Here is a 23893-nt window from a genome sequence, read left to right as displayed (position 1 = left end):
TGTGTTCTGACCCGTTTGTAATATCTATGATTATTATTTAGTATGATTTAAAAGCATTGTGAAGAGTTTCTTCACTTTTGGACATGTTGTTGTATTATAGGCTTGAACAAGAAAGATTAGCTTATATAAGGAACTTTCATTTTTTGTTGATTCTGGTGGATAAAAGCTGAAAACTGTAAAACAAAGTCAACTTTGTCTACCCAACCCTGGATAAATTGGAATCTGACCCGATCTGATTGTAAAAGTTCCTTGTAGGACATTTAAATTCTGTTTTCGTTCATCTACATTCTGTAAAATACCCCCAAATTGACAAAAAGGGGTTATAAATATTTTTTAACAAAAAACTTTTATTTACATACACTTGAAACTTTAAAGTACCAATTATTAATCATTTAGTGTTCAAGTTCGAGTCCGAGATTTGCATCCTTATTATTTTATTATGATTATTTCATTATTTATGAATATTTATATTACTTTCTTTATGTCAGAAAATTGTGAAAATTGCCATCAAGTTGACATCTTTAAAATAAATAGTATTGTCTAACTCACAGTCCTGAGCCCAAAAATAGTTAACGATCATAAGACTAGTAAATATTCACGTTTGAGAAGCTATAAATGGAGAATTTTGTAATTTTTTGAAAAATAACTCAAAACAATTATTAAAATAGTGGCGGATAAACAAATCAATGCAGCTTTAATCTTTAGTTTTGACCAAGTTCTCACTTGAAAGTGCTTTTTAACCCGTTTGATTGGTTGGGTGCCTCAGTGACCTGTGATCTACTGATCTTAAGGTCTTTCCGCAGATTATCCACGGGGTTAAAGACCAGGCTTTAACTTGTCAAAGACCTGACAGTGTTATATTGGTTCTGAACTTAGTTTGCTTCAGTATGAGAAGTGAATCTTACCCCTGCTCTGAGGTCACGCACCCTCTGGAGAAAGCTTTTATTTGTATTTAGTCTCATTTATCATGCTGTCAGTTTAGACTGGGTCCCTGTCACTGAGAAGCATCCACATGCCATTAACTCCATATGTTAGATCTGCAACTAACAATTCTTTATAAATATTAACATTCTAGATTTACCAATCAGTATTTTTTGTCAGGAAAAAAATCCTGAAATCCAAAATATAAAAGTTTACAGTCATATGTGGTAGTCAAACGATTTAATAGATTAGTTGATAATGAAAGAGACTAAATAATTAATCAACTAATAACCACTGTGCTCTGACCAGCTGGTGCATTTCCCTAGGTACATTGATTACATTGATTAAGTATATTCATCAAAATACATTTTACTGATTGCAACCCTCTCTTCTTTATATGAATCTAAGGATGGTAAAATCAGGTGGTGAGGGATCAGATTTAGCACCTTAATACCTACAAGATGTAAAAAAAAAAAACACAGCATGCTTAACACAGCACTGTTATTATTTAAACAAGCATTTCTTAACTACTACAATGTTGATGGATGGCACATGTTTTAGAGCAGTACTCTCTTTAATGAACAATCACAGTTACAGGTGAAAATGTTACAATAATCAATTAGTTAAAGTTTTTCTACTGGTAAATTTTAATAGAATCTGAAACCAAGGATTTTCAACCTATTAGTGTACTGGCCTGTACAGCCTTGAGATATCTACAGCACAGAAGTCAATTTATCGTCATGGTTTCAGTTATCACTAGCTATGGCCAAGTGCACTTCCAAAGCAAACGACGTTGAAATCAGGCGGGACGCATTCCAAAAACATGCTTCCTGATACTTTGGAGTAAATGTCAGGGCCTTATAGAAAACAAGACAGCACTCCCGTTTGACTTTATACTGAATGTCAACGGGTGTTGTGCTGAAACCAATACTAACTGATATATGCAATAAAACATTAACGGAAGCAGAAACATTAGCAGAAAAACAAGCCAGTTTTGTGTATAAGTGAGCCTCGAGGCGTCTCAATAGCTAGCATCATGTCACAGTAACGGCAAGACAAAACTTCCAGGACAGAAACACAGCTATGTACACAAATTTAAACGCAAGGAACCATGCAGAAACCAAAAACAAATCAAAACATGCATAACAGTTAGCTGAACATAGTTCAGAGTATTGGATGTGTCATAAGCACAATGCCATGAAGAGGCATTACTTTGGGCCCACTCTCAGGTGCCACACTGACACACAGTGCCAGGAGGCCAGAGAGAAGGCGCTTCTTCAATACACACAGAGGTTCTCTCATCAACAGCACGTGTTATTGTACAACTAATCATCGTTTGTACAATGTGACATGTTGGACAGGAAAGAAACCAGTGGGCTTTATGTAGCTGGCTTGTGATGAACTGTATGACGAGCTCACTCTGTTGACTTTAAAATCCTTGGCGGCCATTTTGAACTTGCACTTTTGTTAGTCTCCACCTGATCAAAGTAAAGCGGAGCTAAGTCCTGCTGCTAACCGGTAAGAACCTGACAAACGTTAATTATTGATTGCTGAATTATTAAAATGAAATCATCCAAAGAATCCAGATCAATCAGCAGTCAGCTAACATTTTAATCTGGCCATATAAATCTAAGTACGGCGACCTAGCATACTCGTAGGCTAATAAAGCAAGCACAAGAGGTTGTGATCTACAGGGATTTTAGAACAGCTAAGGGGCGTTGTTAGAATATTCTACTTATAAAGGTGCATGCAATAAGGGATAGACCGGTTATATCCTGGACAGGTCAGGTGAGTAATAATACTAAGGAAATGTTAGCATTAGCTTAGTAAGTGCTCAGGTATTCTCCACAGTCATAATTTTTTCTGTTATGGTGAAGTTTAAAATGTACTTTATTTTGAGATACTACCCTCTAACACACAAGAAAAGAGACAATATATTAAACCGACAATCTTAAATCAAAACTCCCCATTTGTGTCTGGAGAGTAGCTACCAGGCTAGCTAGCTAAACTTCTTGCTACATTTAAGCTAGCTGTTCTCGTCTTTCTGTTAACTCCAGGTAGAGCTGTAGTGTCACAGACATTCAAAATGGCCGCCATGGGATATGGGACTGACCCAAATATAAAAGCTTACTTATTAAACATGGTTGGGGTCTATTCACTCAATTTTATGATTTAATAGAAACACTAGATTAGTTAACGAAATAAACGTTGTTTTTTTTTTGATTATTCAAGCATAATGTTTTAATGTTACTTTAATGAATGTCTACTTACTGGCTTAATAAAGAAGCTAAAAAAAAAACTTAAAATGAACTGACCCCAACCTCACTGAAAAAACAGACTCATTCGCATCTGTTTTTTCCAAATGGCCAGTTAACCAGTAAACCAAAGAATACTTCTCACACATAATTTAATTGGAGCTCTTGTAGGAAAATAAGCCAGCTTCAAACCCAAAAGCGCGGATAAAGAAGTTGCGATACCTAAACATAGTAGGCAGACAACTCCTTTTGTTTCATAACATATGTGAAATAATTGTCTCAAAGCAATTTCCACAAGATTAAAAAGTTGGAACATCTCGATTGGAACGTAACTGCTGTCAATGCACTTCATCATATAGCAATACATCAAGAGTGTTTGATAAATACAGATCAACAAGTCCATGTACTGTATATAACATCAGCGACTTAGTTAATGATACAATTTGTATCAAACAAGGTTTTTCTCCGTCTAGCATGGATTCAGCTGGGATCTGCTACAGACAACAGTAGACGCTGTTAGCCAAAAGCACAGCGGGGGAATCCGTTAAATATATTTACAATACGTACATGTTTTTGATTTACCGATGTCCTGATGTTCTCCGTCTGTAGCAGATGCCAGAGTTGACCCAAAATAAAGGGCCAGAGAGCGAGAGAGAGAGAGATAGATAGAGAAAGAGAGAGAGAGATGTCCCTTACTAAAACTAAGGTACACACGACAGGGTCACCCATCTCTACAGCTACAACTCTGACCAAAATACTGACGTCATCTCCGATAAGACAACCATCTTTCAGACACCCATTTTTACCAACATGGAAAAAAACCCACAAAAGGCCGCACAACACAGACAGAGATTAATACGATGCACAGACCTCTGCAAAATAGTAGTTTTGAAACTGTGGTGAAAGGTGATAATGGAGTACCAGATGGGGATCTGCAACATAACCGATTAAGAAAATCACAAATCAAATGAGGTTTGAATGCTCATCTGTGATACCTTTATAGTTATGAAGCCCAAGATCCCATCCATCTGGTGCTTTACAAGAAATATCAAACACCATTTGACTCAGGTCTGAGCTTAAGTACAGTGAACTATGCACATAATGTGCGTGCGTAGTGCCTTCACATCAGAATCTCGCCATAAAGGTGGTGGAAATTATTCAATTATCCTTCATTTCAGTCATATTTGATGTATGCGATACCAACTTACAAGATTTGGCTGAAAAAGTGCCGTTTCAAATTTGATGCATAACAAGTCGTACATGTGAACGTGTGAAAATATAATATGCTACTAAATAAATAACAATGAATAACTGGGCAGGTCTAGAACTTTCTCCACAAGTCGCACTTACTGTCAAGGTCATAGATTTCGTCAAATGACTCGCTCTCTCCACACTTTATATTATAGTTGAGTTGATTTAGTTGTCGCTGCACAGTGACCAGAGCTGGATTTGGATTATCTTCAGCATTTTATATTCTTAAATCTTATGCAATGTCTCATTAGTGTCATAAGAAAAGATAAAACCCTCCTTGCAGACGATCCAAAAGCATTCCATTATTTAAAATTCCACTATGCAAACCCAACGTGCTTGCACAGGCAAATTCCAGTTTGCTCTGATGCAAAACACCCACAGTCTGTGTTTTCTACTCAGACTACATAACTGCTATTGTTCTCTAATAGGAGATCACATTTTCCTTCATTCTTCAGTAGCCTGTCTGGGCTTTCTCTGCAAGGATGGCGGCTGCCAGCTGCTGGGGGTCTGTGATGTGGGGGCTCCTGGCCATCACTCGGCTCACCAGCTCCGAGGGGAAGATGTTGCACAGGTTGACGTACACTTTCTCCCTCACGTCCCCATAGCGGCTGTGCGCAGGGGATTCCGGGTGCTGTGGCATGTAGGAGGGGGGAGGAGCGTGGGAGGGCACTGAAAGGTGAGCGCTGTGAGGCGGGTATGGTGAGAGAGGAGTGCTGGATGGATGAGGCGGGTGAGGAGGGTGGGCTGGAGGTGGTGGGTGGTTTAAGTAATGTGTCGGGGATGGGTGGAGAGCTGGGTGAGAGGAGTGGTGCTGGGCGTAGCCGTCCTGTGCCCAGGGAGGAGCGTGCCAGGATGACTGGCGTGTGTCTGGCAGGCTCTGATAGGCAGACGGCTCATACCTGGACGGCGGTAACGGAGGCTGTCTGTAGTATGTGTCCCAGCTGGGCAGAGCTTTAGGCCTGTGGTGATGGTGCGATGTAGAGAGGTGTTCATACAGATGTGAGTCGGACACACTCTCTGCTCGTGTCGGGGCCAGGCAGCGGCCGAGGGGGGAGCCAGGGGGGTGGGGGTTGGACTGGGGCAGAGAGTGGTAGTCGCCTGGGCAGCTGGAGCGTGCAGCCAGCGGCTGGTGCTGGAGGTGAGGGGGCAAAGGGTAGAGAGGGCGCTTCGGGGGTGCTTCTGGTGGAGGCTGATCGTGGGCACAACTCTGCCCACGTGCCAGGTGGTAGCTGTGTACTCCCGCGTTAGATGAGTGGCTGTGTTGGATAGTTGTGTAATCGGCAGGATGAAGGCCACAAAGTTCATGGTTTGACAAGGCGTGATGGGGATACAGCCGGCTGTGGGGATTAGCAAAATGGACGCTGTCTTCCAGTAAGGTGTCTGGGGGGCACGCGGGACACGGCCTCTCACCATACGAGTCACAGCTGCTACCGCAACTCACGCTGCTTTCACTGCCACATTCGGAGCCCGCTGAGCCCATAGAGCCCAGCCGCAGGTCTGTGTCATTAGGGAAGCGACAGTCTGGGCTCCTTCTGGAGGAGAGGCTCAGGCCCGAGTAGGCACGCGTCACTGAGTAGTAGCTCAAGTCTGGAGACTCACAGTGAGGGTAAAGGTCATGGCTGGGGGCTGGTAGAGCATGAGGAGTCGCTGCTCTGGACTGTTGGTCCTGAGGAAGGCCAAGACCGGATGGCGGGCCGCCTCCTGGGGCTGGGGACATGGTTCTACTGCTACTGTTGCTGCTACACAGACTGCTCTTCTGGCTTTCGGCTCTCCCTTTCGCCAGCAGCTTCTCCTCCGCATCGCTGTATGACAGAGCTCGGATGCTGGGGTCCGACTGCCTTTTCGGAGCGCCTTTTTTTGCCTCTATGCTGCCAGCTGGCACGCTGTGGCTCTTCACTAGCCCAGTGTCCCCCTGGTTTTTTGTGGTAACACAGGTCTTGGCACTGGCACGCAGCTCATCAGCCACGGCACGCTGAGGCTGAGCACCTCTTTCCGGGTGGTAGTACTTACACTTGTGACCATAAGTGCACTTCTTTCCTGGAAATTGACAGAAGGTCTCAGTGTCATTACATAGTAGATATACAGAGATTACCCCCCAATAAAACATACACTTCACAATCATTCAAACATTTTGAAGATACGGTGTCATCACAACTAAGATAAATAATGTTATCAGTCACATGTGTATTTGTAGTTTGTTCTAAAAACGTGATTTTTTTTTCTCACCATATGGGCAAGGCTGTTTTTTCTGTTCAGGCATGACAGGTCTTTTCCTCAGGAAGTTGTCTAGGCTGGGGCCATGGCGACCAAGAGGGTCATCTGGGGGCATGAATCTGAGAGACAGGAGGAAAGATTAGAAAGGACAAGACAGTTACATGACTATAAAGTCAAGGACAAGGCACATTCTTTAGATTACATCTCTCAATTTCAGTATAAACTGAATAGATAGAATAAAATAAGCTGTAATTGTCACTGCCTAAATCTGTCCCTCAGTCATCCCTTACTTACTTGTCATTTACAAAGGAATACATGAGCAGCCGTTCATCTATGAACTTCTTCCACTCAGGCTTCTCATTAGCCAGGTCTCGGTAGTTATCGTTGGAGACAATGATGCCGTCTGACTCATAGGCCAGCTTGACGATGAAGCGGTCGTCATAGCAAACCACGCGTCGGCCTTGGACGCGCCGCGAAGGAGTGAAGACGAGGATCTTTTCCTTCTCAAGGCGACGCAGGATTTCCTGATCTGTGTGTGAGGGAGAGAGAGAGATGTCAAGGTTGAGAAAAAAAATCCTGTGCTAGAGTTATCTTTACCGACTGCATGCGTGTGTCGAACAGACTCCTGCACTGACCTGTTATCGGGGCATCGGGGCGGGACTGCTCTTTCCTCCACGCAGGCACAAACACTGTGATGTCATGATGGCCACGCTCCAGGAACCAATCCACAGCCAGCTGGATGCCCTGGCAGGAAAACACTTCCTTGTTGCCATGGCTACAGGACATAATTATGACACAATTAATATATTGGGGTCTTTTTGTAGGTCCAGACAGCTATTTTTTCAGCAATAAACACACACTGTGATGTAAAAAACTGCTGTGTGGAATCAATAAAGGACATTTTGCTTGCAGACTGCTCACCTCATGGCTACGTTGCTGCCATCCACCACAATTGGCCGCAGGTTGTCCTGGTCACACAGAGAGTCCGAAGGACAGGGTGAGTCCGACCTCTGGCCATCCAGTAAATCAGAACAGCCGCAGGAAGAAGAGGAGGATGATGATGATGAGGTAGAGGCTAATGATCCAGCTGGCTGCTCGCTGTCTGACTTGGTTCCCAGTTTGACCAGCTCTCCCAGTATGTCGTTGATTAGGGTGTCTGGGCCGAGCTTGGACAGCACCAGTCGGACCGTCTCTTCCGAGTACCCCAGCTTCAGGGCAAACTCCAGCTTAGCCTGGTACTCCTTCCCACCGGCCTCAGATGCTGGTTCTGGATTGGATGAAGGCTCAGGTGGGTGCTTACATGGGGAGCTGGGTGAGGACTGGGCAGGGGTGTCATGTTCAAGCTCTGATGTGAGTTCAGATGGGGGCTCAGGAGGACCCTCAGTGCCTAAGTCCACACACTGGGTCCGACAAAGTGGCTGGTGGCTGCTCTTGCTGTGAGTCGACCCTCCCTCTGCTCCATCTGGGTCAGAGCCGGCAGCAAGGGTGGCACTGGAAGAGGGTACCGGCTCGCCCTCTGCGTCAGACCCAGCATTATCCTCCACCACGGTCGGCGGAGGGGAATTGGCGGTGCTGCTGTTGCTGGAGCTCTCCCCCTGCTCCTCCATAGCAGGGGGCCCGTCAGCGGCGCCAGCCTGACAGTCAGCCCCCGCTACGTGGAGATACTCCAAATCCAGCCCCAGGTCGAGGATGTGGCCTGCTCCTGCCTCCACATGGTCCTTCTGGCCCATGGATCTGTCACAGACATCCAGCACACGGGGCTGACTGCTGCCCACTCACAAAGCTCGACTCATTGGTGCCTTAAGGAAGAGACAGAAAGGAGGATGGACTGTGAAATACAGACTATACTGGGACCTAACACCAGTTTATCTCAGTGAGAGACGTAATTTAGATAAGCACTGGTAATCAAATGAAAATCTGTTATCCGTCATATACACTGACCAGCCACAACATTAAAAGAACTCACATGTGAAGTGAATGACAATGATATGCACCACCCACTGACACTGTTGGTGACCCCGTCATGGCAATGATGGCAATGATGGCAATGGCCCCCCCAAGCAGGACAATGCACCCTGCCATTCACACAAAAACTGCTCAGGAATGGAGGAACATGACAAATAGCTCAAGGAGTCACCGGGAAGTAAGGGAACCCACTCCATTCCAAGAGTCAGAATCAGAAATACTTTATGATGAAGGTCCCTGGATTGGACTTGGCTCTGACCCATCGAGGAATGGACATAGGAGCTCTGGGGGTGTCCAAATTCACGTTACCTTTGCAGGGATTTAGTCATTTTAATTGCCAGGGCTCGGATCCCCTTTGCACAAAATATGTTCCCAATTTTGCAGGTGTACCATCGCTGCATCCTGGTTAGTGCCCCGATTTTGTGATTAGTTTGAAGAAATACAAACAAGCCAGGGTGTTTTTCCCCTTATACCATTGTGAGAACTGGTGCAGCCAGACCTTTCTCAAGCCCTGACACAGTGAGACTGGGGTAGTACTGTTGTCGTGAGCAGGTGTACCTGGTCTGCAGTAGCGTTTGGGTGGGTGTTGAGTATCAACTGGCATCCAAATGAATCCTTGGACCAAAGGTTTCCCAGCAAACATTAAATTGTAACAAGATGATCAATGCAATTCATTTCACCTGTTAGTCCATTTATTGCTATAGTTCGGTTATTGTTCATTTCTGAATGGTGTGCGCTGAAATGACCCTTTCAGAATAAGACGCCTCTGGGTAAATCCCTGAACCATTTGGGTGAATAAATATGTCTGTTACACGAGCAACCTGTCCACTTATCTTGCCTGGGAAATAATTTGCATTCAGAGTCAACACTGACTATTATTTTAGGTAAATCAGATTTTTCACCTTTATTTTACTCAGAACATTTTTGCCTAAGATTCCAAACACTATAAGGCTCAGAGCTGCTGCTGTTTACACTGGCTCGGACTGGCTGTCGCGGGCAGTTGGGGACTCCGCCGTGGCACAGACTGGCTAACACAAAGAGCCGACGGGGCCTCTCACCCTAATTAATGGACTCCCGCGTTTTTTTTTTTTTCCCAGTCTGGCCCCAGTGTGTTTTTAAAGGCCCCTCAGCACCATCGCCACAGCACATTAATCTAAAGGGTAGCAGAGGGTGAGCCGTTTAAAAAAGGACAGCAAGCCGTTAGTGATGGGGCCGACAGACCCTTCCCCCCTCGCATTCTACCTTGTAATTAAGGTCCATATGCCTCTTCCCACTGGGGAGTGCAGAGTCACTCGTTAAAACACTGAGGGGCTCCGAAGCTACCGAGCCAATCAACATAGTGCTCTTGGGCAACAAGGAAGTAGGATCTGGTTAGGCTAATCTGATTGGTGTCAAAGGTTTTAGCTGCTACACAAATTACAGGGAGCACTTTGGAAAGTTAATCTGAGGTCATGAAACTGATATGTTAATCTCTAGGAACAAAATTACAGGCCAGGTGTATGCTGACTGGACCAAGGTACATGAGTATCTGCAGTTTTTTTTAAGACGTCTTGCTCCGCGAGGATATATATTTTCACTTTGCTAAACATTTGCTGGCTCCAGCTTCCTAAATGTAAGGATTTGCTGCTTTCCTTCATCATTTATGAGAGTAAATAAATCGTCTTTGGGTTTTGGACTCTTGGTTGGACAAAAGAAGCAATCTGAAGATGTCACTTTGGGCTCTGGGAAATTATGGCATTGACATTTTATAGACTTAACAGTTTAATCGTGAAAATAGACGACAGATTGATCTCTAATGAGACCACTCTTTTGTTACAGCCCTAGTTTAGCAAACCCTCCAGGATTAAACAATACTAGGAATTTCTGTAAATGTGAATTCACAGTTAGATGTTCCCTCAACCTGGCTGGACTTCAGTGTCCCACAACCCAGAATAACAGCCCAGGCCCACATTATGTGGACAAAGCAGATGATGGAAAGGGAAGTGACTTAAAGATGGTGGGTGGGAGGGGGGTAGGGGAGAGGGTGTGTGTGTGTGGGGGGGGTCTGGGTGGAGTGAGTGCGCATTTTATGAAAAAGGGCTGCCTAGCAACGCGGCTGAGCTACTGTTGCTAAGCTACAGCTGTTGAAAGCATTCTTCCTTCCAAATGCCAAGACAGAGGCTGCGGCGTTCAGCCGGCGACCCGCCTTCCATGCACACACACACACACACACACACACACAGACAGAGACACACACATTACAAAAAGGTCTGGTGTGGGGGAGGGAGGGGCTAACGTGTGCCTCACTGGCAACCGACCCCGCCAGCCAAGACAGCAATAGAGCTGCAGGAGTTATGAGGCCCGGGATCTCTGCATCAACCACTGTGGGCGTTGATGGTGCCCATGAACACACACACACACACACACACACATGTACAACGTCTGCCTCACATAGTGACTCATGTTGCTGTGGAGAGAGTGGGGCTATTGGGAACATTTCACTCTACTCTGTTGTTGTCTGACTGACAGCCAAACTATGTTTCCATTCAAGTTTCTCAAGGCTTTTGACATCATCCAGCCAAAGCATGAGCAGCACCATCACCGCTGTGCAGACATGACAGTTCAATGACTGGTCAAGGACACAAACAGAGGGAGATCATTACTCATATCTAACCACACTGAAACTCATCAGGTATTAAAGAAGCGTTCTGTAACAGAAAAGTCTAAGTGACTCAAATGTTTCCAGAGGATGTCGTTTAACTGGGATCTGGTGTCAGGGTATCAAACTGCTGATACCGACCTGATTAAGTCGGTCATATTGGTCATGATGTGATCCGTCCTTATTATAAATACGGTGTCATTATAAAATTCAGTGTTTCCACTCAGTTATAGTCACGGTCAGTTATGGCTGGATGTTGAAATAGTTTAAAACGTTACAGAAATGAGTGGTGTCAACACATTGGTACTACTCTGTAATGGCGTGTACTCAGTTGAGGTATTGTAGTTGGTACTGGAAGAGAGAAAAAGTTGGATCAGTGCATACCTACATAAAATCTCGCTACTTCTGATACCAATCGAAATGTGTCAATAGCACCACATATCAAAAAACAGTGGCATCCAGTGTCTCTAGTATTCCTCAACATGAGGTAATGAACAATCACCAAAACAGATATCATATTGGCATTACAATGAAATATTTCAAATGATACCCAGCCTTATTCAGCACAGCACCACCAATCATAAAAGACAAGAAACTATTACATACACTGAACCAATGTATGTTTGAGAGTTTCCTCTAAGAAACTGTTAAGCTGAAGTGGTAATTAGAAATAGGGCTGCCAATAATAATAATATAATAACAATAATAATTATCAGTTATACTTCTGACTATTTATGTTAAAATTCTCAAATAAATATTGATGCCTCCATATGAACTACATAAACAAACGAGGCCATCAAAGACAAGATTTCTGTATAGTTATAATAGTTATTCTTAGTACCTGTCACCAGGTCAGATTCCGACTAATCTGGGTTGGATAAGTCATAAAATGAAAACAGTTTTTTATGGCCAGAGTGCTGAGGAAGACAGCCTGAGGGAAGAACCAGTCTGGTGGTACAGTATGGCACTAAAACAAACTCTGTTTCTTCACAGGATCCTTTAGAGGCCAGATCAGCTTCTTTGTCCTTGTAGGATCTTTTATGGATTGGTTGTTTTACTTTTAAAATGTCATGTCTGATTCTTTTTTGTGAGGGTTCAGAATGCCAGTTTCTTGCTCTAAGGCAGTTGGTGCCGCTGTATCACATCAGCCTCATTTGAATGTTCACAATCTGGACAAATCTGATGGTAAAAAAAGTCTTCTAGTGTGGTCCGAGCTCTATAGAATAATGCATTCAGTGCTTAATGGAATCCTGGTCTGAACGGACCAATGGTGGAGCGACCTCATCGCTCCATCTCCAGACCTCCAGGCTGAGTGGGTGCATCTTTCAAAACATCAGCTCCCACACATAGAAGCACCGGTGGCTTTGATGGAGGCAGCAATGAATATGTAACACAGTCCTTACAGCGCTTTGTATTTGGGAGCTTTGTGTAAAAAGTGTGTGTGCAGCGGGTGAAGGTTTGGGGTCTGAAGGGGTGGGGGTGGGTGGGTAGGTTGGTGGGTGGGGGTCTGGGAGGGGCCGTCTGGTGGCGGTGAAGCGCTGTAAGCCTGACACTGTGCAAAACTTATTGCAAAACGGGGGGCTGTCCAAGAATAGTCAGCCGGGGGAATACTGTGTGTAAGTGTGTGTGTTGGTGCGTGTAGATGATGCGCTAGGCTTTCCCCGCCAGCAGCAGGGCAACAGATGTCGGCTGAGCTGAGCGGCACTCGCAACTGGTGTCTCCCTTTCACACACACACACACACACACACACACACACACACACACACACACACACACACACACACACACACACACTGACACACACTGCACCCCTGTCTCCAAATATCCAATAGAGCGAGGATAAAGACGCAGCAGGACACACAGGCACTGATACACACAAACTGAAGACGCGCAGTCAGATGGTGAAGTTGCATGGGCGCGCACACATACACACACACACACACACACACACACACACACACACACACACACACACTATTCAAGGCTAACATCTTTAGCCAACGCACTATTTGCCTCATCCAGCCTCATGTGACCCACATAAGAAGACGCTTGTTTTCTGTTACCCCCCCCCCGTCCCGCGCCAAACCCCCAAAACACTGGCCCTTCCCCCCATCAACTTTCATATCAACAGAGATCAAACTGAAATTCAAACAACTGCAGTGTCAGTGTAACAGCTGCAGACTGACACCAAGTTCAGGCCGGTGTACAACAGTGCCACAAACTCCTATGACTAGGAAGATATTATGTAACGTGGAGGTTAAAGTGTTTAGACTGCACTACTTTACGTCCAGAACCATCATCAGTCAGGCCGAGGAGCTGGACTGCTCCATCCCCGCTGTATTCTGAACATTTCGACGTGAACTCTACATGACCCGGGCACATTTTAAACTCAACTGAATCCAGTCATTCCGGTGCGTTTGCAGCAAATAAGTGACTTACGATGCTGCAGCTCTGCAGCCTGTCATGCAGGTAACACTGATACAGTGTAGCTAGTAGGGACCTTTGCATCACCCTGATGGTCCTAGTGTCACTGCTTTTTCAAGACAGAAGAGAAAACAGCCACAAAAAGTGGACTTTTTGATTTAATACAAGCTAAAAAGTCAAATTTTTGTATAAAAGTCAGGTTATAGGCAAAAAGTGGGAACTTCATCACACTTACCAGACCTTAAAAGATCAATAAACAATGAAGAAGGGAAAGTTCATTTCCACCGATTCGAATCCTTGGAGACGCTGCAGGGGAAGCTGAGAAAAAAATAAGTCCTATAGTTCCAACAGCGGCTATATCCGAGGCTGATGGTGCAGCGGAGCATCCAACTCCGGCCTCTGTCCTCAGTGTCTTCCAGGGCTGTATCCTCTTTCCACAGAGGCAGGCAAGTTGGACAATGAGTGGCAGAACAGATGGACCAACAATGTCTGCCATTCCCTCGTCTAGAGTGGCTGCTTCTCCACCAATCAGACGCAGCGGCCTTTACAATGAGGCGCAGAGACAAGGGGAGGAGGAGGAGGGGAGTGGCTGTGGGCAAATGCCTGCAACACCCAGTTTCCCCAAGGCACGCGTACTCAACGCGCACCAGCACACACACACTCCTCTCCTCAGTCTGAAAGGGCTTCCCCTGTGTGGCCGATGAATCAACGAGGGGTGGGCGGCTGAACAATAGAGCCGCACAATGGGAGGCTGGGGAGGGCAGCTGCAGTGTGAGGGCTGGTGCTATTACGGCCCGGGGCAGCAATGGAGAACACCTGGCTACAGAGCACCACAGTCACTCTCCTCTCTTTGTTCGGAGCTGGGGGTGGCGGTGGCGGCGGAGGGGGTTCAGAACAGAAAGAAAGGGCCGAGGCTGGCTGAAAGACTAGCGTGGCCTTTAAGAGAGTGCAAAAGGAAAGAGGAGAGTGTGGCCAGACTGAAAGGGAAAAAGGACAAGTGCGGGGGGCGAGGGACATCAAAAAGTTTTATGTCCCAATGAGTATGAGGAGGGGACATGTTCCTCATTGTTGCCGCACACTCCGGGCAGATGACTCGGAAGCACAAATCTCTGCCTTTCTGTCTTTTATGCGATTACAGAGCCTGTGTGCAAACAACGGAATCTGAATGATTTCAACAAGTCACATCCACATTCAAATGACTAATGTAAATATCTTTGTTTAATTGCACCTGTGTCTTTGGTGCAACAGTTAAAGATGATACAAGGAACAAAAAAGGTTTAAATCAGTGTGACAATCTATATGTTTTAACTATTATGATCAGATATTTCTACGGTGGCCCCGAGGATCAAAACACAACCAGATTTCACAAAACGCGACTTTTCAGAAAACACAAAAAACATTTGATAAAAAACAAAACATTTTTCAAAATGTTGTTTCATTTTCAGAGGTGTGAATCTTCACTGGCCGCAAGATTTCGATTTGATCACAGCTCAGCTGTCAACGCCATGCAGAGCGATTCTCAATGGATTCTGACGCTCATCTCAAATTTGATCTCAATTTTCACCATAACTGCACACAGCTACTTGTTCATCATGTAAATCCCTCTTTTATTTATAAAGTCCTTTCAATAATCACACTGCAACATCACAATCATGACTCTACCTCTCTCAGAGCTGGCGGCGAGAATGACAGCATCTGCTCGATCCTTGGCTGATTAGCTGGGCTCTCTCTGCGGCTGCAGTTGAAAACAGCTAACGAGGTTAACGAGCGTTGCGAGGCCGAGGTTACACACGGCAAGTGTCTCGTCCAGTCCGTGCTTCCCAGCGAGTTCGTAAAGTCAGACGCCTGCCCAAAAGTCCGCTTTCAAACGACTGTGTGCGTTCAGTTATCACTCACTGCCTCCATCCGACATATTTCCTGACATATGTAACATTAGCCTCATGTCTGCCGACAACTCAAAGCATGAAAGTGACGTAGCGGCATAACTTTTCAACTTTATTGTCCAGCTGAGGCCGGAAAATCAGCAATCAACACAAGCTGCAGACTGCAGATTTCTCTGATTGAGATATTTCCACACCTCCCTGAGATATGTTCTTTTTTTCTCAAATGTCGTTGTGTTTTGACCCTCAGGGCCACCGTAAATTCCAGCTGAAGGCCTGACATTATAATGGAGGAAACGGAGCTTGTATGCGTTCACTCCTGAAAGGCAGCACTTGTGCTCGTCGTATAGGATCTCGACCTCGCTGAACAATTGCTCACCTTGGATGGTGGAGAGGGTGAGTTGGCCCCGCCTCCCGTCCACCACTATCAATAGAGTTCACCGATACCGATTTGTGAAACATCCTAAATCGATGAGACCTAAGGACTCTGGATCCATGCAAACTAGCACAAAGTGTCTTTTTATGTGGCTGATCTCTCCTGAAGATGTAGCCAATTGCTTATTTTGTTCATCCAACATCAGATAAGCATCAAATCCTCATATTTGAGAAGATATGATGACCCTTTATTGATCCCCCAGAGGGGAAACTGGGATGTTACAGCAGCATCAATCAACAGATTATTATCGAATCATCGTTGGAGCTGTAATTTAAAGCAGCTACAAGGAAGTTTGAATGTGTTTGTTGATTCTGGTGGTCCCCGTGGACAAAAGCAGCCTGGTGTCTAAAGATCTTGCTCTGGCTAGCACGTGCATTTGTTTTGAAAGTGAATGAAAGAAAGGATCAATGCATTTGATGCAAATGCAAAACAATCACTTATTAGAAGATCTGAATTAATCAACAATGGAAATAATAGTTAGTTACAGGCAGTATACAATACAACACTGTGGCTACAGAGCAACCTCCACACCAGCGAACAGCCCAGTGTGATCCAGCCCCTAAGTTTGAAAAACCACCGGAGGGCAACATGTCTGCCAAGAGAAATACCCATTCAGAGAGATAAGGCTCAACATCCAGCAGAATGTATCTTGGCAGCCAGAAGTTAGCATGTAATCAAAAGCAACTAAAAGCAGCCCGTGGTGTCAGTGTGTCTTTAGTGCGCGCTCTCTGTCGCCTCGCCAAATAAAATAAGTATTCCTTCAGCTCGGCGGCTCCACAGGAAAACAACTGCCTGATTAAATAAGAATGTGCCCTGAGTCAGCGTGCAGAGTCAGATAAGGGGCGACGAGGGGAGATACAACAGCTGACCAACTGCACAGTATCCAAACACACGGACAGAGGAGCGCTCTGTAGGCCATCTGTCCGAACAAACAGGTGTGTGTGCTGCTCCCGACAACTGCAGCGGCAACAGGACGATCGTCTTTCTCTGCAGACACAGATAAGGCCGAGCTGCAGGCTGCAATAGTGGAGAGATATGGAGGGGGGAGACAGCAGAGACGTACTAGATGTGTTTGTTGGGAATTCTTTGCAGCATTGTTTTGATATCCTCCAGAGCTGCAACTATGAGTCCATCGAAAGAAAAGTAGAAAACTTATATTCTGATTCTTTGGGTTTTGGACTGTTGGTTGGACAAAAGAGACGATTTGAAGATGTCAATTTGGGTTTTGGGAAATTGCGATGAGCAATTTTCAATTTTCTTTTTACATTTTAGAGACTTAAAAATGTATTTGTGAAAAAAATTGGCACATTAATCAATAAATTTTTTTTTTACTCATAGCACAATCACAATATATGTCAAAATAAATGATTGATTTTATTTATTTTTTTTGCATATCATTCAGCCACACTGTTAAATCTACTCCGCACAAGTTCCTCAACCTCACGCCGGCCTGTTGAAATCGCTTGCTTTACTTGAACAACAGTCCAAAACCCAAAAATATTCAGTTTACCTTCAATTAAAACTAACAAAAACAAAAGAATCAGCATGTACTCACAATTGAAAGGCAACATTTGGGATATATTTTGCTTTAAAAAATGATATTTATGTGGATTTTATGTTTTTAGCATTTAACCCATCTGGCAGGTTAAAACAAATGCTAAAAATGATTTGCATACATCATCGGACCCAGGTCTATGCAACAGAAGGAGACCTGCTGCCCTCATGACCTCTCTGACCTGTCCTCTGACCTCTGACCCCTGCGTTTCCACCAAACGCTGAAGAACAAACGGAAAAAAAAGCCAGTATAGATTAATGTTGATGAAGGTGCTGTATCGAAGACTTGTTTCAGTTTGTTGAGGACGTTTCACCTCTCATCCAAGAGGCTTCTTCAGTTCTAACTAACTGGAGGGGAGCTGCAGGCTTCTAAACTCTGTGTGGGAGTGTCCTTACAGAGTCGTTAAGGACACGAGTTTCAGAGTTGTTAGGGCAAAGGCAACGGTTACAGTAATATATTACTTTTAGCGGTAACAGAATTATATAACTAGTAATATTTCAGTAATATATTACTACATTTATGTCACGTTATGCGTTACAATCCACGTTACTGACCGAAGTGAAGCGTTTATTGTTGCTTTTTCCAGAATCCATCCGCACCAACATGACCATATTAATATAGGCTGTGTGTTTAATAGTCGAGCCTACAAATTCTTTGTTCAGTCTCTGTGTGACTGAAATGAGCCTAATGATGAAGCCCGATCCTCCGAGTGAGCTTTAATTTACATTCTTGAATCACATATGCCCATGTGTTCCTTGTTCTGTGGACTAAAATAAAAAATAATTTGTCTTGTCATGTCTACATTGTAGAAGGTATAAGTCTATTGTGTTTCACATGACTGAGCCTACAATTAAAAATATTTGTGATCCTGACTGTGATCCTTTGTCTGCCTGCTCATCACTGTGTCCAAGGACGTTTGCTTATTTAAAAAGATCTCGGCTATTTAATTGTTCTATAGAGGTTATTTGGGCTTTTTTTAAAAAGTAACTTAAAGTAGTTTAATAAGTAATTTATTACTCTAGCAGACAGTGATATTGTAACGTAATATATGACTTTAAAATAAAGGTAAGCATTTTGAAAGTAACTCATCCTTTCATGGCAACACTCACCAGCTTGGTGTGTCTGCTGCCTGCATGTGTCATTCAAATCAATACTCGTAATAATGTAGAAAACTGAGCATACAGTATGTGTGGAGAGCTCAGCCAGATCATTAAAACCACAATAAAACAAAGAGCGACTTCTGATTTGTGCAAGTGAACTTTACGACTGATACAACTATGGGATGTGAGCCAGATGCAGAGAGGTTGCTTGAATTAGTTCAGCCCTAGGGCCCTTTTTTCAAAGTGATGGCAGCAGCCACAATTTCAGCCCACATTTTTCAAAGTTGATGGACAGAAGTTAAAGGAGAGGATGGAATAAGAGACAGCTGCTGCTGCTGCTGCTGCTGCTCTCTCCACCTCCTCCTGCCCATCATAAAGCTCTGAACCCCAGCCTGGACTGCTGCTGGTCTGATCCTCCTACACTATATACGCTGTCAGAGAGACGAACAGCAGACAGGTGGAGCACACACAGACGGATCATCAGAGAACAGACAAACACTGGAAGCGTGTGTTTTTTCTCTCTCGGGCCTCCTCCACTCCATCCCCCCTCCCCTAAACACACCTTCACCTGTATTCAGAGTCACACAGGTGATGATCAACACGGCAGCAGCCTCCCCGTCCTCCGCCTGTTGAAGAGGGCTACCATCTACACAAACTATATTATGGATGTCGTGGGAGCGCGCAGGGGCGTGCACGGTCACTGCAAACCAACACCGTCACGACCTCTCTGCAGCTGTCACCCACACCAACCTGCAGCTCCTCCAGCTAACGGGTCCGCTCGGCCCGACGCCGTGCGGCGGTACTCACCCGGTCAGGGTCCGCCGCTCGAGCCGCACGATTAGCCTTGTGATAAAAGACGAGCGAATGTTCCCCCATCACATACTGGCGACGCAAAACATCCGGCTGGATTGCAGCGTGACCCAGCCAAACTGCGTCAAGGCGGAGAGAGGAGCGAGGCGACTTCCGCTCGCAGCGTGTTTCAGAATAAAAGACAACGCGTTAGGGATAAAGAAATCCAGGTGGAACAGGACGGCGGCCTGCTTATGGGAGCTACATTAAAAAATGACAGGAGGGTGTCCCTTAAAATATATTTCCTGTTTGAAAATGCGCCGTATACGTTTAATAAAGTTGAAGTTGATGCTTGTGACCCGTTGTTACACGTTTTACAAGCACGTTTTTGGCGTAAACCGGAAACTGTGTTGTGACGTATTAAGGCTAGCTTTACTAAACTGCTAACATTTGGGAGCGGGGTGGTAAATTAAGGTGCGCAATGGCGCCATCCTGTGGTGAAAATATATATGTTTTGCTGCGTTTAAATAAAGATTGAATGATGTCCACACTTTCTTTCTTTCTTTCTTTCTTTCTTTGTTTTTGTATTTATGTATTAACTTACTTCACTACTGAATGTGACTCAAAGTTGAAAAGCTCTATAATCTGAAATTAAGACCATTTATATTCGAGACAATGTTGTTAGAGGATTATAATTCAAACAAGGCAGTGTACCTAATGTAAAATTAAATAAATAATTAAATGATTATTTTACTGAAAATGTAAAATAATAAAATATGGGGTTTTTTTTGTACTTACCTTACCTATATCACTGAAACAGGTGCTTTGGAAGAAGAAAGTCCAGTTTGTCCAGTGAATGATTTAGTGGAAACTGAAAATGAGTATTGTTTTATTTCATTTGTCTCCTTTCATTGTAGTATTTAGTTTAATCATATAAAGGACGTGGCTGAGGTCATGGATACGAATGTTTTCATTCCATCTGCTTTCATTCCATCATCATCACCTACTCATTGATCAGTAATGAGTGAAGATAATGATGATTTATTCATGTATCTATTTTTATATTCTCTTTCCCCCGCCCACTGATTATGTGAATTTATGTGACCAGCATGCTGGAAGTAGCAAGGAAACTGGTGTATCAATATAAAGTTGACGAGCCACAAATGGAATGACACTCTTTCATTGAATTCAAATCATGCTCAGATACCGTACAATTTTGAGGTACTTGTACTTTAGAAGTACTATTTCCATATCATGGCACAAAAAAATAAGTCATTAGCTCCTTAACAATAATAATAGTACTAGCTAGTTAACAGACATTAGCTCCACCTTGACAAAGAGTAAAACGCTTCTTACACATACTGTTACAAAGTTCCTTAAATTTTGATACTCTTAAGTAGATTTAGCCAAGTAGCATTGCAGGACTTTTACTTGTTTTTCATTTTCCTTTACTTTTCCCAGTATATTTGCCTCCCAGACTTCTTTTACGGTCTCATGCAACTCCCAAAGTATTATAAAACCTGAAACTTTCATATTTTCTTTATGCATAGTTATGATTCAGACACTTGAAGGTATGCAAATGTCTAAACTATTGCAAAGAATGACACCACACAGTAAATTACTTCTGATTTTATTCAATGGAAAAAAAGACCTTCAGGAAAATACAGTAATTCCCATAGTACACACAGAGAGGACATAAATTAGAGAGGCATGGCAGAGAGACGTTCGAGGGGAAACATGTCACCTGGCACCTGGGTGGTAGAAAACATTTGATCCACGCTGCCACACAGCCAGGGGCACACTGTGCACTATGCAGGATGTAGAGGATTCAGTGAAATGCCACACTAGAGACTTTGTGTAATTCGTAATGTGAGCAAAAGTTGATTATTCCTGTACACAAACGTCTAAATGATAGTACAAAAAGGGAATAATACAAAATACAAAACAGGGAAAAAACTGCCCTCAAAATAAACCATAAATATTTCATATCGATGCACATTGGTTTAACAAAACAATTGCTTCTTGTAAACATTTTCAACAAAAGGTGTGCATTACAATTTAAAAACCACTGCAGTCTCATACTTATCTGAAGGGTTACATAATAAAAATTGCAGAAACAAGACTAAAAACTAAGTCAGAGTTAAAAAATATGCCGCTTAGTTCATGCCGTCTGAAGTGGTTTTGTAACACTGCTATTAGAACGTGTGACTATTTTTTTTTTTCTTTTCTGCCTTCATCGTGTTTCACAGATGATCAGACAGCGAAGGCGTCTCGTTGCCATGTTCTGCAGCTCTGAGCGGGTCCCACCTCGGACAGTGAAGGTACCACCCTTACAGAGAGCAGAGCTGGCGAGACGAATTTCATAGACACACAGGCGCAGGATGGATTCTACATTTTAACAGTGGAATGAGTCTAACATGAAGTGACAAACTAGTCTTGCCTTGTCAAGGAAGAAAAGTAAAAATGAAGACATAAAGTTCATATCCGGGATGGAATAATGATCCAGTTCGTGTTGTGTGTTTGTCTTTTCAGTGAGTAAAAACTTACTGCCTGTCTGAAGCCCGAAACGGCAAAAAAGAGAGGTCCAAAATTGAATCGTGTGGCTGGTTCAGATTCTTCCTACGGTATGCAAAATCCAAACTTCTTCACTTTTAACCTTCAGAGGATTTTGAGCAGCTTTAATCAGCTGGAGACCCTTCTAAGCAACCCATTTAGCTAAATATTAAGCCACCGTCTCGTTTGAAATACAGAGTTGGATGATCGTACATGTCAGAGATGAGGCCGACTTCCTCCCCTTCGTGGAGTGCGATGTTCAAAGCTTCTTCTCAGCCCTCCAGCTCTATGCACACTTCATTCCCTTACCGTCACTTCTGCCCCCTGGCCTCCATGCTACCTTGATGGCCGACTGCTATTTCTGCATGTCTAATTCACAGTTTATCCTAGCCCTACTTATGACTGATGTTAAAGGAAAAATCCACCTGTATCTCACATTTCTGGGTCCATTTTGTAGTTGTGTGTTTTTATATTTCAAGTAGAACGACAAGAATATGCAGAATTTGAGCCAGTGACAATGGGAAAATGAGCATACACAAAGCCAGCTGACCAGAGACATTGCAACACTACATCACGATATGGAAAGCCCTAAAAAAAATGACAGATTGATGGTAATCAGGTGGATTTTTCCTTTAAAACTCATCTATGGGTGTGTCCTGCATTCTTATGCTTTATTTATGTGCAGCAAATCACATAGAAAATATACAGTGTATGAAAAAACTGGGGCTAATTGTGTCATGCTGTCATAAACAGGGCTACTTCTGTCCGACATAACCTACATTAAGTGAGGCAATGTGGTAAGAAAGTGTCTGTAAAACCTGGGAGAGTTTGAAGCCCGCAAGGTGGATGTAGTTAGTATGTACAAGGTGATATCCAGTACCCTGTATTTAATGGATATATTGAGAAGGTCCCTTAAAAAATCTTCACTTCAAGGAGGAGAAGGCAAAAAAGTGAAGACACAGAGGCAGATTTACAAGTCAAGCTTATGAGAGGGAAACTGTGGCGGTGAACTAGTGTTAAATGACATGCTTGACGTGAAAACCTACTGTGGTGGGAATAGGAGTTAGTTTTACCTGAACGGGACCCTGGACTAAACACAGCTACGGACAGCTACACTCGAGGTGTGGCACATACAGTATTCTTTGATACAGCAAATGGCCGCGTTTAAGCCCCCCCCCAACATCCCGTCATTCACATGCTCAGTGTTTCCTCCGTTCACACAAGTACACGATGCAAAGTTTTACTATGACACATAAAGATTTAACCATCAACAGGCGACAGATCCCACGTCCTGGAGAGGAAGAGGAGGACGGGATCGGCTCAAAGTTTGGTCAGCGGGGGTGGGGGGTGGTTTGGGTTGAGACAAACTTGGAGGCTGGTGGAGGGTTTATGAATATACCTCCCCGGCCCCCAAAACACACACCGGCCCCTCGCTTCTTTTCGTGATTACAGTCCAATCCATAGTTTGTTTGCCTAAGCAGGTGAGAGGAGGCTGTTCTACCGTCGAGACGCTACTCCGGCTCAGGCTCAAGGCTCGCCTCTTAATCATCGTTGTCAGTCATAGTCACAATCGTCATCTGTTGGTCTTGTCGCGTTGGCTGGTGCGGTGGGATGTCGACTACCAGCTCATGAGTGAAGTGCGTCCCAGGGTCATGAAATACACCTGGCTGGCACCTCCTTGGCGCACAGAGGCGAAGAAGACCTGACGGACAAGGGACAAAGACAAAGACAAAGATACATAATATAAATGGTGTTTGGTGGCGTTTCTGGTGCAGAGGGTTGTACACAAGGAGGCCAAGATGGAGGCATTCAATAAAGGTTATAAGCCAGATAGTAGTGTCTGGGGTCTGCAGTGGGTCCCTGCAACGTTTGTGGAATATACCTTGAATTTTAATTGACATACCAACAACA

The 23893-nt window shown here is 44.0% G+C and overlaps 2 protein-coding genes across 12 annotated transcripts in view; both read right to left on the bottom strand.

Moving 5' to 3' along the window:
- Nucleotides 1-1405: 1405 nt before the first annotated feature.
- On the bottom strand, nucleotides 1406-19591 carry LOC311253508 (putative ribonuclease ZC3H12C). 2 transcript variants are annotated; one of them, XM_084347524.1, is made up of 6 exons: nucleotides 19448-19591; nucleotides 7563-8440; nucleotides 7277-7416; nucleotides 6936-7170; nucleotides 6654-6760; nucleotides 1406-6464 (listed from the first exon to the last, which is right to left on the bottom strand). In XM_084347524.1, the coding sequence occupies exons 2-6, from the start codon at nucleotides 8369-8371 to the stop codon at nucleotides 4879-4881; spliced, it is 2877 nt and encodes a 958-aa protein (XP_084203650.1). In that variant the 5' UTR covers nucleotides 8372-8440; nucleotides 19448-19591; the 3' UTR covers nucleotides 1406-4878. The 2 variants fall into 2 exon arrangements, with proteins under 2 accessions (XP_084203650.1, XP_084203651.1); XM_084347525.1 differs by lacking the exon at nucleotides 19448-19591 and adding an exon at nucleotides 13905-14090.
- Nucleotides 19592-21042: 1451 nt separating this feature from the next.
- The window catches only part of LOC311253256 (mitogen-activated protein kinase kinase kinase kinase 4-like), a 42885-nt gene continuing 40034 nt past the window's right edge, over nucleotides 21043-23893 (bottom strand). For all 10 annotated transcript variants that reach the window (XM_084347084.1, XM_084347086.1, XM_084347087.1 and 7 more), the window contains one exon: nucleotides 21043-23684. In XM_084347084.1, coding sequence (XP_084203210.1) covers nucleotides 23601-23684 — 84 coding nt within the window. In that variant the 3' untranslated portion in view covers nucleotides 21043-23600. The remainder of the gene's footprint in view (nucleotides 23685-23893) is intronic.

Source organism: Pagrus pagrus, assembly GCF_965226575.1.
Source record: "Pagrus pagrus genome assembly, chromosome: 24".
Taxonomy (NCBI): Eukaryota; Metazoa; Chordata; class Actinopteri; order Spariformes; family Sparidae; genus Pagrus; species Pagrus pagrus.
This window is presented reverse-complemented; position numbering and strand designations above follow the sequence as displayed.